This window comes from Eptesicus fuscus, chromosome 17, assembly GCF_027574615.1.
Source record: "Eptesicus fuscus isolate TK198812 chromosome 17, DD_ASM_mEF_20220401, whole genome shotgun sequence".
Classification (NCBI taxonomy): domain Eukaryota; kingdom Metazoa; phylum Chordata; class Mammalia; order Chiroptera; family Vespertilionidae; genus Eptesicus; species Eptesicus fuscus.
This window is the reverse complement of record NC_072489.1, coordinates 18837831-18856730: the sequence shown is the minus strand read 5'-3', so window position 1 is coordinate 18856730 and position 18900 is coordinate 18837831. Positions and strand designations below refer to the sequence as shown.

At 40.8% G+C, this 18900-nt stretch overlaps 1 protein-coding gene across 1 annotated transcript in view; it reads left to right on the top strand.

Moving 5' to 3' along the window:
- Nucleotides 1–2077: 2077 nt before the first annotated feature.
- Nucleotides 2078–18900, top strand: part of SGPL1 (sphingosine-1-phosphate lyase 1) — a 58617-nt gene continuing 41794 nt past the window's right edge. Inside the window, exon 1 of the mRNA XM_028151385.2 lies at nt 2078–2142. Coding sequence (XP_028007186.1) covers nt 2116–2142 — 27 coding nt within the window. The 5' untranslated portion in view covers nt 2078–2115. The remainder of the gene's footprint in view (nt 2143–18900) is intronic.

Here is an 18900-nt window from a genome sequence, read left to right as displayed (position 1 = left end):
AAAAAATCTCTTGAAAAAATACAGTATGTAGATCACTGACCAGTTACATGTAACTATGCTGCCTTCTGCCTCTGCTGAATTACTATCATGACAACATGGGCAAGTCATGAAAAACTTATTTTAAATTTTGTTTGGAAATGAAGCGTGACCTTTGTGATCCTGATGGGCACTTTCACTTAAATATTAGATGGTTCCCAACAATGCTCACAAAAATAAAGTAGTAATGGTAGCATTTTTGCCCAACAGCTTGTGTGTGTGTGGGGGGGGGGGGAGGGGGTTCAGAAGAGTCACCCCAAGACGTGCTTGTGGTAGGAGGATTATTTTGCGCTAAAAGCAACCCAGACCCGTAGGCTCAAGAGAAACATGTCCCTTCTCCCACCCCCCCTTTAATATTTAGAAGAATTTAAATTAGGGGGCCTGGCCCATGATAAGGGTTATCACCAGAAATCACTTTTTATGACCTATTTATTACTGAGCATGTGCTCTCCCTGCAATTACCTTCTGAAGCCCCAAGGTGCCTTACTTTTACCCTTAGCTCAGAAGGTCACATCTGTACCTCATTTTCCGTTTCTGTCCCTGAACCTCTCATGTACCTGGGGGTCTCATGCGGGGTTCCCCACATCTGAACGCAATTAAATCTGGTCATTTTCTCTTGCTACTCTGTCTCGTGTGTATTTGCAGAAAGAACCTTGAGGGTAAAGCCAAACTCCTTCCTCCTCCACAACTTGTAGTCTCTGTCCTCTATTTCCGTGGGGCAGGGGATGATGAGGATGGGAATTCCATTAAGGGAGTTTTCATGTCCCTTTATCACTGACCCTGACGGAGGCCCTCAGGTAAAAGACAGGGGCCAATTCCAAGGCCTCCTCCAGGGCCCCATTTGGGTCGTTTATTTAGGTCAGTTTGTCGTGCTCTACAGGCCAACTCTCTCGAGGGCTCCAAGTGACCACATGTGGCCAGAGGGAGACGCTGGTGACCGGAGAGGGAGGTTCAACCTTCGCACGCGAGCCCGGCGGCCGGCGGCCAGGTCAGCAGGCGCCGCGCACGCGCCGTGGGTCCCCGGGGAGGCGTGCGCGCGGGGGCAGCGGGGCCGCGCACGCCCGGCCGAGGAGCCACTTCCGGGCGGGGCGGGGCGGCCGGCCGGCCCTCTAATCTCGGCGGCGGCGGCGGCGGCGGCAGGGGGAGCTCGAGCTTCGCCTCTCACAAGTCTGTCCCGCGGCGAAGAGGACCCCGGTGGGCGCCCGTGTCCGAGGGAAGAAGCCGGGAAGCTGGTTCCGGGCTGAGGAGGGAGAGAGGCCGCCGCGGCGCCGGAGGAAGGAGGTGAGTCCGGTTCGGGGAGGTGGGCTTCGGATGCGGGTAGGGGGAGAGGGACTGAGTGGGAGGCGGGTCCCGGCCGGGGAGGAGAGAGTAGGGTCCAGACTTGGGGGGTTTTGGGTAGGAGGGGTACGGAGAGGAGGGAGGGCCCGTGGGGACTGAGGGGCTAGCCGATGAGGGCGGGCTCGGGTTCGGGCGGAAGGGGGTGACGCCGACCCCCGAGTCTGGACCCGAGTGAGGGCAGGTTTGCGAGTGGGTGGGAGAGGGCGCCAGGGCCGAGAGGGGTAGGAGTGGGTTGGGGCGGGCGCGATTTGCTCCCCTGCACGGGAGGAAAGAGTTCTGGGGAGGGAGGGATGAGGAGAGCGAGGCCGGCCTGTTTCTCAAAGGGAGAGCCCCGTGGAGGCTGGACCCTGGGGCTGGGCTGCCTTTAGCGTCCGATTCCCCGCGGGGTTAGGTTGAATGGGCCGGGCTTCTGGGTTCCGGGCCTGGGTTGGGGGCGGGCTGGGCGGTGCCCCTGGTACCTACCTGGGGGCATTGCTTTGTGGGAGGCTGGGTTGGGAGTCTGGTCGGCTGTCGGAGGGAAGCCTAGCGCCAGCGAGGTTCTGATTCGCTGGTTTGGGGTGCTGGGGGTGGAGTGTGATATCTGGGAGTGAAATCCGAGCTCTCAAAGGAGGGAGAGAACCATTTCTTGACTGCTCTGGCTAATCTAGGCGGGTCGACGCGATAGTTAAAAGCTTTAGAAGTAAACAGACCTGGTTCCCTTTTGCAGAGGAGAGGCGCTGAGAGCGGGGCTGGAAGAGGAAGATGCCCAGTGCGGACGTTTTCATGTTGGTGAGTGTTTCCCCGAACATCCTCCTTGTTACAAGGCACTTGTCCCTTAAGTTTTATTTTTAGTCCAAGGGATCTGAGTATGGAGATTTCACCTCTGGTGCTTGCTTTTGGTAGCTGAGCATTTCTGCCACCTTTAGTTTGGGCTTCATGATGAAGGTGGATAAGTAACTGAATTAAATATATGAGTACATATTTAATATACATGAAGCAGAATCTTTTTTTTCAAAATTCTTGTAGTTGATTTTAATCATTCCCTTCCCATATTACTAGAGCAATTTTAAAACTTCTGTTACATTTTGTCTGGGTCTGTCATATATTAGTTTAGAAGTGATGGTCTCCCGTACTACAGTTATGATTCCTCAGAAGGCTGAAACGTCTTATTTTTATGGAAATGAATAAACACCTGCCATGGTGCTCCGCAGTAGTAAGTGCTTAACAAAATGCTTGTTGAATTGAATCAGTTTGAATTTAAGTGTTTTGTTGGGCTGAGGTGTATACCTGCTGTGGAAGAGGCTGCATTTTCCTCTCCTCCTGAGCTCTTCCTGTGCTGTTTTCTCACCAAACAAGGAGACTAGCATTGCCACATGAGGGTTCACCAAAATGACGTTTTATTCTTGAGACAGTTATGATTCCATAGAGGCTCTTTAGGGGAGAATTGTGGGAACCCAGAACTTTCAAATAGCTACATAGGAAAAATGTCTGCATTTAATGTTTAACAAGTTAACTCACTGAGTTTGATGTCTCTGTGCAAAATCATGGATTTAGAAGCAATTCCTTTCCCTCTCTTCGTCTTACCATCCCAGGGAGGTGGTGGCTGTCACTGGGAAATGGGCAAAAAGTAATAGTGAGGTTTTCTCAGACCTGTTGCTGACTTGCTGTAGTGGCAAAACCTGTAAGGTCGGCAGGACATAGGGAAACGAAGTTCTGGTTTGCGATTGGGAACAAAGATGATTTTAGAGAGATAAATACTTGGTTTATCTACAGATCCTGCTCTTGCCTCAAATCTTATGGATTGTCAGTAGATAATAAATAGTCTGATTATAATTTCAAATACTTTTATATAAACAATATGTTAGAAAAAATAGAAACTATTATAAATAAGCAAAAAGAAGCACCCCCTCCCCCCCAAATTCCACTACTCAGGGATAGCACCTTGGAGGTGCTATCTGTTAGCACCTTGGAGGGTTAATGGAGAATGATTTTTAACAGTTGGCAATTTCTGTTTTTCCTCAGTGTGTTTATATAAGTTAAGATTTCTATGTGTAAGTAGGATATATTCCCTTGCCCAGAGATGCGCTTATTACTTCTTGGGCCTTTGTGTTCCCTTTAAAAGTCTGAGCAGTGAGTGCTTTTATTCAGAATATTAGCTTTGGAATTTGTTTTGTTTTGAAGTATTTCTGTGGCTGTTGCCATTACTTCTCACTTCCTCAGTTGATAATCTAGAATGTTTAGGGGTGTTGCTTTGCTTGTTGGTGTAAGGAATTCACATGGATAACAACAGGTCTTTGAGGTTCATCATTTTCCTAAGACACCATACATGTCGGTTGAGGAGCTTTCACTGGAAAAGTCATTTTTTCCTTGTCTAAACTGTGCTATTTGAAGCTAAAATGTAAAGAACCAGGGTGGGTTTTCAATGGGGGTCACTAAACTGCCATGATCTGAGTTCAAGGTGTTTCTTTAGCTACTTTGTATGATGTGTAAGACATATTCTTGGCCCTCTAACTGGGAAGAAAGGATCCCAGGTAATAAAAAGTAAACCTCAGTGCAGGACAGCATATTGTAGAAACTCAGAAACAACCATAGAAGTCATATGATGCAACTTCTTATGTTGTGCATGAATCCTTTTTTAGAATCTCTGGTAAGTGGATAGTCAGTCATCGATCTTTTCTTCTGGGGGAATAAGATGGGCAGAAGCTAAAACATAATACAGGGTGGATTCGGGAATAGTAATGTAAGTCTACCAGCTAATATTGATTGAGCACGTATTCCATGTTATGTGCAGAAATAGATACTCTACATATTCATTTAATGTTCACAAAATCCCTTTGGAAAATATGCTGGCATCTTCCTTTTACAGGTGAAACACCAGACTTAGCTAGGCTATCAGCAGTGAAGTGGTGAAGCTACATTTTACCTAGTGTGTCTTCTAGAATAGTCTTGTCTGAAAATATGTGTTTTATTATACAAATATTCCTGTTGGTTTTCTTTTACATTTCAGTTGAGGCATTCTGTTGAAATTTAAAAAGTTATGCCTATAAGTATAATGTTATAATCTTTGAGTTTCATTTTAGAATAATAAAGGGACATTATAAAATATTTGTTATAAAAGGAGGTCATTGGGTTTGATGAGATTAAAAACCACATATGTGGACAGTATGCTATGGTAATAAAACTTGAAGATCAACTGGAGTCTACATAAGGCAAACTTTGTATTCTAGAATAAGAAGCTTGGGCTGTCAGTTCTTAATTTTGCCCTCATTTGGGTAGGGTCGTTTGCTTGCCTTTTTCCATTTGCTCCTATATAATATGTCATGGGCTGTACTACTGTCCACCTATGTCTCAGAGAATGAAATGAGTGAGTAGTATTCATCTGAGAATTGTGATACTTTCAGAGGGAATTCAAGTCAGGCAATTTTTAGCAATCTTTCTTCACTTTGGCAACCATTCTTTTCATCCCTATTCTCCTTCTCCCTAAGCTAGGGTTACAAGTTGCCAAATACTTTTAAGAAGCAGCTCAGCCTACTCCTTAGGTGGCTTTTCTCTTTTCCTGTCCAGATGGTTAAATCAAGGTTACCATTTGTTCCATGGTAGTGCTGGTTGGGTTTGAGTGAAAATTATTTGTCTAGGGCTGAGGTTCTCAACCCAGGGTGATTTTGCCCTCCAGATCATTTGGCAGGGTCTGGAAACATTTTTGATTGTCACACTTGAGAAGTGCTCGAGTCAGGGATGCAATTAAAAACCCTACTATGCACACAGTTTCCCACAACCAAGAATTATCTGGCCTAAAATGTCAGCAGTGCCCAGGTTGTGGAAATTCTGGTCTAGGGTTCTTAACAGTATTTGCAGCCCAGGCATTAATGTGGGTCATTCCAGGCAGAATGAGTTTTTGTGTGTGTATAATGGGTCTGTTATACTGTTACTTGGGGTTATTTTGCCCATGGGATCAAGCCCTGCTGCTTTGGAATATATATTGGAGAGTGTACAGCATGGTCTTCTGCAGCAGAGGAATATTCTTTGTTCTTTCCCCCCCTATTGATTTTTAGAGACAGTGGAAGAGAGGGAGGGAAGGGGAGGAGAGAAACATCGATGTGAGAGAGATGTATCAATTGGTTGCCTCCATGTGCCCCGATTGGGGCGGGGATTGAACCTATAACCCAGGTACGTGCCTTTGAGTATTGAACCTGAGACCCTTCCGTGGGAGGGCTGACGCTCTATCCACTGAGCAACACCGGCCAGGGCCAGAGGCACATTCTTAAGAAATGCTTTCCTTTGCAATATTTCTGCAGCACTTTCTTAAAAGAAAGTATTTGTTTATTTTATCCTCATCTGAGGATATGTTTATTGATTTTTAGAGAGAGAGGAAAGGAGGGAGGGAGGGAGAGAGAGAGGAGAGAGGAGAGAGAGAGAAACATTGATGTGAGAGAGAAACATTGATCAGTTGCCTAGGCATCCCAGTGGAGAATCGAACCCAGAACCCTCTGGTTTATGGGACAACATTCCAACCAACTGAGCAACCTGGCCAGGGCTGCAGCACTTTTTTTTTTTACAAAACTGTAAGCCTGTCTTAGTTTTATTTTTCCAGGTTCAAAAATAGAATCTTTCCAGATCTTAGAGCTTTATCTTTAACCCTTGGATCTTTTTCAGGGATGCTTTCTTTCTGAATCTCAATTGGGATTTAAGCAATAACTTGAAAGATCAACACAAAACGCTCATTTCTAATCCGGTGTCATATTTGTAGGATTGTCTAGAAGAAAGGGGAGATTCATTGGGATTGGTATGTTATTCAAAATTTTGTTGATAATTTGAGTAGCCATTGTAGAATGAGCACTGTATTTGGCATTGTTTGAATGTTTAAAATAAAGCAACACTATAATAACAAGTATGATAATTTCTGCAGCCTTTAGTCTAAAGGAAGGGGGAGTTATAGAGAAACCCTCAAATCCCAGTATTTGACTTAGCTTTGCAGTATGTGTCAGGAATTTTTAGTAACATTTACCTTCTTAATTAGTCTTTGTCCAATCTAGTATTACATAAAGTTTGTACACATTGGTGGCAGAATTGAGAATCAGCCTGGGATTAAGAAATTTCCATAGGGAATTGATTTGTAGTGAATCAGTTCATGTGTGGAAACATACAAAACCCTATTACTGAGAGAGAAACCACGCTATTTGTTAAGGGGCAATAGGAGCCCTTGGGAAGGCAGAAGTAGTTTGTTGGGTGTATCAGTTATCTCTTGGCACACTCCCAATTGTGATTGAGGAGATGAAGGGACTATTTACAGAGCTGGGCAGGTAAAGAAGACCAACAGGGATGATGAAACAACTCAGGGTGAGAGCCATTATTGCTTAGTCCTGAAGGAGCCAGGAAGGGGAATAGTTTCTTTCTGAAACCTTGAGAGAGCTCAGCTGAAGGAGAAGGTAACCGGTAGGAATGTAGCCACTGCCAACCAGTGGCCTAGCAGGAGGGAATTAAGAGGAATAAATACCTCAAACTCTTTCATTTCCTGCCCTCTGAACTCCTGCCAGAGACCCTCCTTGGTCAAACTCGATTGGAAACCAGAGAGTAAGAGAACCTGGGTGATTCAGTTCACACAGGGCAGCCCTGTAAGGCACACACATAGCGGAGCTGGAGCAGGAGCATCTGGAGAGCAAAGGGAGGTTACCCAGCATGCTAGAAGCAAGGTCACATTAGCTCCGGAAGGCACAGCTAGAAGGCAGTATCTGAGCAGAGTCTGGAATATTATAGAAAAGGAATGTTCTCGCTGATAACAGAAGGACAGATTCAGAGGCAAAGTGTTGCCACAGCTTTGGCAAACCCAGGGCTACTTATTCCAGTAGTAGCCTCAGACTCTTCATTGCTGGACAGACCTTTAGGAATCCTGCAGTCCAGCTTCTCTTACTGTGTAGGAATCCCTTCTCCAGTGCCCTGCCAGGAGTGGGTGCGGAATACTTTCTCAGAGAGTTCTTTCCATTGTGGGACAGCTTTAATTGTTGGAAAGAGTTTATTTGTCCAGATCACTGAATGTATTAGTTTGGCTGTGTATAAAAGAAAAATCTAAAGTAATAGATATCTTTAAAAAGTAGGAATATTTTTCTCTAAAGTAAGAGAAATCCAGAGTAGTTAGTTCCTGATGGATATGGCCATTCCTAGGTCTTTGAGGAAATTCTGTCACTTACAGTGCATCTCCTCCTGGTCCAGGCTAGCTGCTTTAAGCTCAAGCTATCAGGTTTCTGCTTCGTTCAGCAAGAAGAGGAAAGAAGGCCTTGTCCCACTTTTAACTAAAATGTTTTCATGTGAAATTTATTATTCATACAGAAAGTGTATGAAGCACATATCTACATTTTAAAGAATAATAAAGAAGATAATAATCTCTCTACCACCCAAGTTAAAAACTAGAATATTTACCCCCAATCCCACATGCCCTATCCTTCCTTCCCCTCTAGGGATAACTACTATCCTGATTTGGGGAATAATTATTCCCTTGCTGTGTTTTTTTTTTTTTTTTTTTTTCTTTTCTTCTTTACATCTGTTACCGCCTATGTATGCAACCCTAAGTTTAGTTTTATTTTTCAACTTGATATAAATGTATTTATTTTATTATTATTTTTTTAAAATATATTTTTATTGATTTCAGAGAGGAAGGGAGAGGGAGAGAGAGATGGAAACAGCAATGATGAGAGAGAATCATTGATTGGCTGCCTCCTGCACGCCCCCTACTGGGGATCGAGCCCACAGCCTGGGCAAGTGCCCTTGACTGGAATCGAACCCGGGACCCTTCAGTCCACAGGCTGACGCTCTATCCACTGAACCAAACCAGTTAGGGCATAAATGTATTCTTCATTTTCCTGTGTTCAGTATTTGTGAGATACATATATGTTGTTGCATGTAGTTTAGTTCATTCATTTTCATTGCTGTATAGTATTTCACTCTATGACGACCACAGTTTATTTCTCCATTTCACTGATAATAGATATCTTGATTGTTCCAATTTGGGGCTTTTTTGAACATTGCCAATTATGAACTTTTTTTGTATATGGCAAGTGATCACAGACCTTTTCTGGGATTAATTCTTGGAGTAGAATTATTGGATTGTAAGAAATGTATATCCTTAACTTCACTAGATAATGCCAAACTTTTCTAAAGTGATTGATATAACTTATAGTCCTAGCAATAGCATATTGGAGTTCTTATTCCTATACAGCTTGACAAACCTGATATTTATAGGGCTTTACATATTTTGCCAATTTGGTAGGAATTAAATCTGATTGACTTCCATATGCATTTCCCTGATTACTAATGTGTCCTTTTAAATATTAACTATTTGGATTTCTGGATTTGTGGGTCCTCTTCAAGTCTTATGCCTCATCAATTATTTATCTACTTCTTGTAGTTCTACAAAAATTTTATTGTATATATTTTGTTACTAGCTTCATACAAGTTTGAAATCGTTACATCTTACCTAGCAAGTGTTTTTTTATCTAATGATGCTCTTTGACTTAATGTAATATAACTAAACGAGCTTTTTGTCCTGAAATAGACAAACTGTAAATGTTGATGAATGAATGACTTGCCTTTTGTACAGGCAGAAACTGCAGGACAGTTCTAGCCTATTCAGGTGAACTGTTATTTATGTGTCTTACTCTCCCATGAATTGAATAAATCATTTTTAATTAAAAAAAGAGTGTAGCATTTTCTTTTTTGAGGCATAACTTTCATATAGTAAAGGGCACAAATCTTAATTGTACAGATCAGTAAATATTTGCACGTGTATACACTGTTCTCACTGCCCAGATCAAGACTGAAAAATATCCAGCATCCCAGGAAACCCCTCATAGCCTGCTCAGTTGACAACCCACCAAAGGTTATCATCCTCACTATGGTTAGTTTTGCTGATTTTTGAACTTTTCATAAATGGAAACATACAATAGGTATATTTTTGTGAATGTCCTTTTTGCTTAACATTTTGTCTGTGAGATTCAGCCATGCTCTTATGTAGCAATAGTTTTAAAATTACTGCAATGTAGTTTTACAGTATATAAGACATCTTAATTTCTTTATTCTATAGTTCGTGAACATTTATGTTTCTAGTGTTTGGCTATTATGAGTGACACTGATGCATATGCATATGTATGTTAATCCTCACCCAAGGATATTTTTCCTATTGATTTTTTTTTTTTTATAGAGAGTAGAAGGGGGTGAGAGAGAGATACACAGAAAAAGAGAGAGGGAGAGCAGGAGAGAGAGAAACATCGATGTGAGAGAGACATTGGTTGTCTCCCACAGCTGTCCCAAAGCGACCAGGGAACGAATCAGCAATCCAGGTACATGCCCTTGACCAGGAATCAAACTGTGACCCTTCAGTGTATAGGCTGATGCCCTTGACCAGGAATCAAACTGTGACCCTTCAGTGTATAGGCTGACACTCGACCACTGAGCCACTGGCCAGTGGTATGCTGATGCATTCTTGAACATGTCTTTTGGTAAAAATAAATAGATTTCTGGGTCATAGGTATACTGCCCAACAGGTTTCCACAGTGGTTGTGCCAGTTTACATTCTTACATGATTTTCTTAATATATAAATTTTGGATTGAGATTTGGGCAACAAATCTTAAATTTCTGCACACTAAACATTAGAGAGAGCATTGAGAATTCTTTCCTGAAGTAGTATAGGCACTTTTAAAATGTGAAATGCCCTTTCCCCCCTGTAATTTTCCTAGAGAGTAAAAGCCTTCTGCATTCTTGTTACTGTGGTCTATAAGAATTAATAAACATTTGATGGAAACAAAGCAGCCCTGGTTCTTTTTTGAGCATTAAAAGGGCTCTGTTAAGGGCAGAGTTTAGATTTGTAAAACACCGTTTATAGCAGTTAATTCTGAGACCAAAATCATAGTCCTCTGGAAATCTTTGGAATCTAAGTAGCTATTCTGGTATATTTGTATTCTGCGCTCAGTATTGGGGAGACCTTGTTTTCTGGAGGCTTTTTCCCAAAGGAATATATCAGTCCTATCTTGACTTTCAGTCTTAATGGTACCAAGTCTTTGAGACAAATACAAAATCCTGTTTGGAAGGACTGTAATAGGAAGGAATCTCAGACAAATATGAGAATGTCATGGTAGACCTCCTTGTCTAGCCGTATTGCAGCAAGGATGGAAGAAAGCCTAGGATTACATGTTAGAAATCTGAATCCCTTTTTGCCAATCTTATGATTTTAAAATCTTTCCCAAGAGTCATCGCTATAGCAGTGAACAGCAATCTACTGGATGACTGAAATCAGGTTTCTGATCTGTAAATGTAAGTAGGTAAGTATATCATCCCATTTTGTAGGTAGGCAAAAGGTCACTTGCAACCTTATGATTGAGTTAGGTTGGTGAAGGCAAAGAGTTGGCTTAACATCTGTCTTAAAAACTCAGGAGTAGTTCACTATTAACATGCATTTCATTACCATCATATGTAAGGAAATACAGCATAGTCATAAGTCAAACTGTTGACAATATCTACCAGCTCTACCTTCTTGACTTTGGGACCTTTGTGAAGGTTGTTTCCCTTGCTGGTTACTGAAGAGGAAAGGAAATGCTTATCATCAGAGAATTCAGATTCATTAAATATTTAGTGTTTCTTATCTGCAGTTATTATTACCTTTACCTCATTTAATATTCACTACAACCCTATGAGTTGATGGTGGTATCTTTTTTCTTTCTTGTGAACTTTTCATTGAGTTATAACAACAGCATCTATTTTGGCAGATGAGCAAAATCTAGTTGCATAGACATTTAATAATGTACCAAAGGTCACACAGCTTCTAAGTGAGAGGTAAAATTAGAATTGAAGACTTAGATTACTAGTCCAGACTTTCTAGGACACCCCAGGTGCCTGTAGAACACAACTCAAAGAGTCCACACGAATAGTGATGGGGTGTCGGCTCAGGACAGTACTCAGAGATAGCTGTTGTTTTCACATATCCTGGGTAGTAGCTGGAGTATGTGTTTATGAATTGCCAAAGGAAAAATAGTGTTTTTTAAAAGTTTCACAATTTTTGCACTTAGTAATTCTGTATATGGAATCTTTAAAATGTATACTTTTAACAGTAATGATCCTCTTTGTCTAGGTTATATATAATTGCTCTATACATTTCTAAACTATTATCAGATACTTTTGTTTCCTTTTATTTGAAGTCCAAAATGTTACTTTCTATTTCTGGAATTGCAGTTTCTACGGTCTTTGGCCCATTTGGAAACTTTTTTTCAGAAAGGCTCCCCCCCCCCCCCCCCCCCGCCCCTTTTTTTTTAAAGCCTGTGAATCCATACAAAATCCTAGTTGGTTGGTCTTAGTTGACCCTAATCGAATTGCTCCATCATAATGCTTTCTTTTTAAAAATATAAAATTCAGTGGTTTTTAGTATATCCACAGAGTTGTACAACTGTCACCACAATCAAATTTAAAAAGTTTTTAGAAGAAACACCATATTTTTTAGCAGTCACTTATGTCCTCCTAATCCCTTAGCCCTAGGCACACATCAAATGATTTTTTTGTCTATAGATCTCCTTATTCAGAATGTTTCATATATATGAAGTCATAGAATATGTCATTTTTGTGATTGGCTTTTCCCACTTAAAATGTTTTCAAGGTTCATCCATGTTGTAGCATGATCATAACTTCATTACTTTTTATTGTAGTTATAAGGCTTTTCCTGGAGAGTTTTAAATAATGGCTATCTATATCCAATAGTGTTTCTGTTTTGTTCTCACAGGGAACATGGGTCTCATCTTAAGTTAACTTTCCGTATAATAGAATAGTTTGTCATCTTAAGGCTACTTCTAGGATTCATTTTAAAGAAGGGGTTGTTATGGGGACTATGAACCCAAATGACTGGCCTTCAGGATATCTTGAACCCTTTATAATTATTTTCAAGATTTTATAGAAATCACATATTCAGAATATATGCTAAAAAGTTAACCTAAGTAAGTTAAAAAGGCTTACTTTTTTGTGATTGGCTTTTCCCACTTATAATGTTTTCAAGGTTCATCCATGTTGTAGCATGATCATAATATATACATGAAGCTTTTTTTTTTTTTTTTTGGTGGGGGAGTTTAGGGGACTGAGAATTTTCAAAAAAAGGTAAAATCATTATACTCAAACAGATAGAAAATGAATACACATTAAGTATTTTATTTTACTTAGAATGAAGAATTCAGGCAGATGTTATAATTCAAATGAAAACAGACATATTTATAGATCAAGAATATTAAAATGAATATGAAATGGAGGCAAAATTAGTTTCTTCCACAGTGGAGAGGGAAGTCATTTGAACTTTTACCAGACATGGCAGATTGCCTGTTTATAGATGAAGATTTGTTTGCATTGCTTTCTTTTTGTTGTTGTTAATCCTCACCTGAGGATACTTTTCCATTGATTTTTAGGGAGAGTAGAAGAGAGAGGGAAAGCAAGAGAAACATCTATGTGAGAGAAACACATCTATTGGTTGCCTCCTGCATGAGTCCCAACCAGGGCCCTGGCCGGGGAGAATCCTGCAACCAAGGTATGTGCCCTTGACCGGAATCGAACCTGGGACCCTTTTGGTCCGCAGGCCGATGCTCTATCCACTGAGCCAAACGGGCCAGGGCTAGTTTGCATTGCTTTCAATCATTTACATTGTATTTATCTACATTATCAATTTGTCTACATTATAAAATAACTTCCACGTAATCATAATCAGATACCTCGAGGGATGTCCTGGCAAATGCCTAATTTTCTATTGGAAGTACACATTTTCTCCTGCACTTGCAATAGGTTATCAGAAAGTCTGAAACTCTTCCAAATCATAATTTTAAATTTAGTCTTCAGTTTTAAAAAGTAGCTCCTTTTTTGACTAGGTTTTGAAGGCAGACTTCCCAAAGAGTCAGAGACCCAGGGATAGGTCTGAAGTTTATTCTTTTGAACAGGATTACATGTTAGAAATCTCCCAAGAAGTAGCCTTTGTAACTTACTTAGATTACACTTTTCAGCATATATGCAGTATTTCTCATCTCTAATAGCAGCATGACTATTGAAGAGATTTCTATAAATACTTATAATTTGGGAAGTCTAGGTATCCTGACTCAGTGACAAAAGTAGATAATCCTATTGAGATAAGTTTGGGAAGGGAAAAGCACCATGACTACTTCTCCCATTGTGATAGCTTAGGGAAGTCAAGACTTCTCCTTTATGTGTGAAGAATATGGGATTATTTCCACTAGACCTTATTATCCAAGGAGTTCTCATTTCTAGTCTTCAGAGGATAATGGGCTCCTTTTGTCCTTTGAAAGGTAACTTCTGTGCCTATTTGTAATAAGTCATTTAGCTACTTACTGGAAGAGACTGGGACTTCATGGCAAATTCATAGCAGCCTTGTATGTTCAGGTTTTCATGTACTTCCCCCCCACATCTTACCTACTTGCCTTATGCTGAGAAAGTATTTACCAAGAAAACCCATAATTGCTCTTACCTCTACAACCCCTAGCCTGCTCCTCTCCTTATTGAACTTAATTTTATACATTTCAGTCTTCTCTACTAGTTGAAGTTCCCTGTAGTATCTTTCTTGATGTATTTGAGAAGAGAGGTGCTCAAAATCATTAGTTGAAAAAGTCAGCATCTGTCTTCAGTTGGTGCCCTGTCCTCACCACAAGTAAATAAATACAACATTTTAAATGACCATTTGGCAGTGTTTAGGGCTATCAGCTTTTATGAGCTCAGAAGCTTTGATTTTCCATGAGTGCACCCTAATGACTAGAGCATATTGCATGTCTGTTTCATTTCGGAAGACAAGATTGTATCACAGTGACGGTAAGGTGCTTTGCCTGAGTACTCCAGTGCCAAGTATGGAGCAATTAGACTTACACACGTTTGTGGAATAGTACTGAGCATGTCTGTCTTTGTCTTGAGGCATGGCTTAAGGGGAGCACATGGACCGTTAAGCTTTTTGAGAGGAACTTCTCAGATACTAGGTCTCTTGACTCACATAGTGGAATTTTGGGGGAAGTTTATGGTTTACTCTTTACCTCCTAAGAAATGCTATTGAGACATTTCTGCCACAGTCACTAGTGGTTGGTTGGAAGGCTGTCTAGTTTTGCTGCTTAATTCTTAATTTCTTCAGTGACTCGGGAGTTTTCCATTTGGGCTTGTGATCTATTTTTGCTGATGAACTTTAATGCCCTTTGGGGCTCTAAAGACAATAGTGTTTTCTTATCTGTTTACCTTGTACTTTGAAGTTCTTTAGGATGTGATATTAAATCTGTGTTTTTAGGGCAGAAGTAAAGAATAAATAATTAACTCTTTGGATATCTTATATATTTTAACTTCACTCCCTCACCCAGTCTCAGTCTTTAAATTATCTTTTGATCTTAAGATATTAGGTAGTGGGTGAACTGGGTAAAACAGGTTTTTCTTTTCCTCAACAGCCCATTCCTGCTTTAAAACTCGGATTTCTGGCTCTTCTGGAAAAGCTATTGAGGGTTGAATTGTGCAGTGTGTTAGAGGTTAAGAAAGTGGAGGGAGGAGGAAAACAAATCCTTTCTTCTCTGCAGCATTGTAGGGTGGAAGATTTTGATTTTCATTAGTATCTGTCCAAAGAATAAATATTAGGAAGGAACAATGAATGAGTTGATTCATGTGGCTGGGACCTGGCTTTAACAGTTCTAGGAAAACTTGGTGATGTCTTTGTATCCCCTAAGTTTGGTGATTGGGTCTCAGTAATATGTTACCTATTGGGTAATTATTTTATAAAAAAAGGGGATGGGGAGGGAAGGGGACAAGTTACTGTGTAGAGAAACTGTTTTTAACCAAGAGTGCCCATCAGAATCATGGGGGAGGTTTTACAAAATACATTTTTTCTGGGCTCCACTCTATACTTACTGAACCATCGGGTGGGATATTCTCAGAAAAGCTCGTTGGATGATTTTGATGCACTTCTCTGGTTTTAATGTTCTTCACTAGTGGAAAGAGTCTCGACCAAGAAGTTAGATTCTGATGGGGCCTCTGTATTGACCCCAGGGAAGGCACACTGTAGTATTAGTCTTTGAGCCTCAATTTCTTCATCATTGAAAAGGATTGGGTTAGATCAGGGGTCCTCAAACTACGGCCTGCGGGCCACATGCGGCCCGCCGAGGACATTTATCCGGCCCGCTGGGTGTTTTTGCCGCCGCTGCCTGTCCTGCTTAACAGCCGACTTAGCAGTGTGCATAGGAATTTGTTCATAGTTTTTTTTTTAAATTATAGTCCGGCCCTCCAACGGTCTGAGGAACAGTGAGCTGGCTCCCTGTTTAAAAAGTTTGAGGACCCCTCGGTTAGATGGTCTCTAAGCTTCCTTCAAATAGCAACATTTTATGATTTTGAAGATAACTCTCCTGAAGTACTTTTCAAACTGATTCCTTTCAGTCTTTTTTTTTTTTTTTTTGGAAGCAGGTAATAGTGTAAGTCTCTAGTTGAGAGAAGAGTGAGTTTTGAGAAAGCCATTGATAGCTGTTCACACTCCAAAAGCACTCAATGTTTGTAGGACAATGTTCAGATCACTTGGCAGTGTTGTCTGTCTTAGTTGGGAGAGTAGTAAAGCTGTGGCTCTTAATTTAGTTCCTGGAATAAGCTAGATGTTGTAACTATGAGAACTGTCTATTTTGAACCTGTTGGTTTTCTGGTAGTTTGTGCCACTGATAGTTTGGCTCTGGAAACCTGGGCTGTGGAAAATGTAGTGGAAAAAAACAATGTATTTTGAGCCAGAAGGTTTGAGTCCTGGCTGTGAGCTGTGTGACATTTGGGCCTCTGTGTCTTCATCTGTGAAGGATGGAGAGTGGATCATGAACTGATCTTTAACCTCCCTTTTAATTTAGCTCTGATGGCCTATGACATGATGTGTCTTGTGTGCTCGTTAGAAGGGTGCCACTGTGTGCAGAGTGTGGTTACAAATAACCAGCCATTCTTTTCTGGGTCAAGCCATCACCACTGGGAGAAATGTGGGAGAGGAGGTGGTAGGATCTTCCTAGGATCTTAGGAAACGAATTGTCATAAGTATATGCAGTATTTCACTTTAGTTGAATAAATGTTGAGTTCCTACCATGTGGAAGATGCTATTCTAGGTGGTGTAGGAGATATAAAAATTAGGTCCTTGCCCTAACCTGTTTGGCTCAGTGGATAGAGCATGGGCCTGCGGACTGAAGGGTCCCAGGTTTGATTCCGGTCAAGGGCATGTACCTTGGTTGCGGCACATACCCAGTGGGAGGTGGGCAGGAGGCAGCTGTTTGATATTTCTCTCTCATCGATGTTTCTGACTATCCCTCTCCTTTCCTCTCTGTTAAAAAAAAAAAAAAAAAAATTAGGTCCTCTGTCTTGTTTATATTCTTATCAGACCTGGTACCATAAGCGAGTTCAGATATTAAAATAATCATTTGGTTATTCTCCCACACCAGGGTAGAGTGCTTTCCTTCTAGGACATATTAACGCCATGCAGTTGGCTCATGCAGTTTGGCCCTGATTGACTCTTGAGAAATAACCTGAATTGTGGCATATGGATATTTGGCATATTACAAATGCAGAAAACATGTTGTGCTGTGTAAGAAGACGAACCTTTTGTAAGGAAGTAGCTTTCCCTGAATCCTGATTTACAGTGATACTACAGTGATAGTATTAGGCATTACTGTTTTGAATTTTTCCTCTAGTGAGTGACACTTGGAAGCCCGGTCTGTGTTGTGGTCAGCAGTCTGTATTTGGACAAAGCAGGAAGTTTGAAAGGTACAGGTTGTTATTAGAGCCAAAGGAAACTAATTTGTGTGCACTTTAGTTTTGACCAGACATCATTAGAAGGCTTTGTTCTGTGTAATACTCAGCTGAGAAAATTACTACCTTTTCTTTGGCAAGGAATGTGTGTCTCTGTCAGTTCAGAAATTATCAGTAGAGTAGATCATGACAGCGGCAATATTTTTCTTTAAAGTTTAGCTTGATTTTTTAATTGAGAGGAACAAGAAGGAGAAAGTACATTGGAATGTCTTGTTGGTTCCTCTGCTTGGCTTTACAGCTCTTTGGCACTCTTCTTTTAGGCCATATTCCTCCAGTTAGGTTTTGATGTTTATAGTGTTTTGAAGTCCTGAGCAATGGTTCCAGAAGTTTGGGATTCAACTTGAAGTGTGAAGTCCTGGGTTTTAGCTCTGACTCTGCTATTTACTACTGAGTTTGCCATAGAGCAAGTCACTTAACCTTTCTTATTTTCCCCACCCATAAAGTGAAATTCTTCATTCTTAACCTAAGAACCTCATGAGGTTATAAAGTACAAATAAGATAATATGAAAGATGTTTAAAAATTTTAAGTTGTATAAATATTACCATGTATCCTCTACGAATAAGTAATGCTTTTAAGTGCTTCACCCTTTCCTGTATATGTTTGTCTCGGGCTTTTGGCCTTCTCTTTCTTAATTAGTTCTCTTCCCTCTGTAATCAGGTGGCCACCTAATCTTTGAGTTTTAAAGGGAAGAGAAAGTTTTAAGTGAAGCAAACTGTTGAACTCTCATCCCTGTAAAATAGTGCCATGCAGGTGGTGGGCACTCAGGAATAATTGTTGAATAGATGGAAACCCTTACGCAGTAGGCATCTCTGTAGCTGTGGCAGCATTGTGGGGCAGGTCTCATAGGATGGTGTGGTAGGCAGTTCTAGGGACTGCCTGAGTGGAGATGCCATTGTCCTTAAATAAGACAAATGCAGATGGTTAGCCCCTCTTGAACAGGGATTGCTACGATTTGTATTAGCTCCAAGGAAAGAAGCACCATCAGTGTGGGCCTGGAAATATATTTTAATGATTCTCATTTGTAGAATCTTTCTTCTGGTATAAATTGGTAATTAAGAAATTGAATGGGGAAAAATCACTGTCTAACTGGCAGTTGGTCAAATACAGTACTAGTTCTCAAAGAAGTTTTTCTTGGGAGAAAAGGGATGCGGGTGGTGCCAGTATGGGAAGTTTGCTTATAGAATCTTGTTCTCTTGGAGTGATTTAGGGTCTAAAAGAGATTAATTAACATTATTGGGGATAACCGTGGCTACCAATAGGAAAATAACTTATGACTGAAGAATTCTGAATCTCCATTGACTTAGTTACTTCATCACATCATAATCCTGGCCTCACAAAAATGTTAAGAGAATTAATTACAAATATAAAAAGTATTGAGATTGTGGAGAGTGGAAAATCATGTTAGTGTTCATTCTCTTCACTGCCTTATATAACCATGTTCCAAATTTAAGGAAGCCAGGAGTAAAATCACTCTAGGGCACTAGTTTCAAACCTGAAGGCCATGATTTATTTAGAGCAGTGGTTCTCAACCTTCCTAATGCCGCGACCCTTTAATACAGTTCCTCATGTTGTGGTGACCCCCAACCATAAAATTATTTTCATTGCTACTTAATAACTGTAATTTTGCTACTGTTATGAATCGTAATGTAAATATTTGTGTTTCCGATGGAGTTAGGCTCTACAGCAGCGGCTCTCAACCTGTGGGTCATGACCCACAGGTTAAGAACCGCTAGCA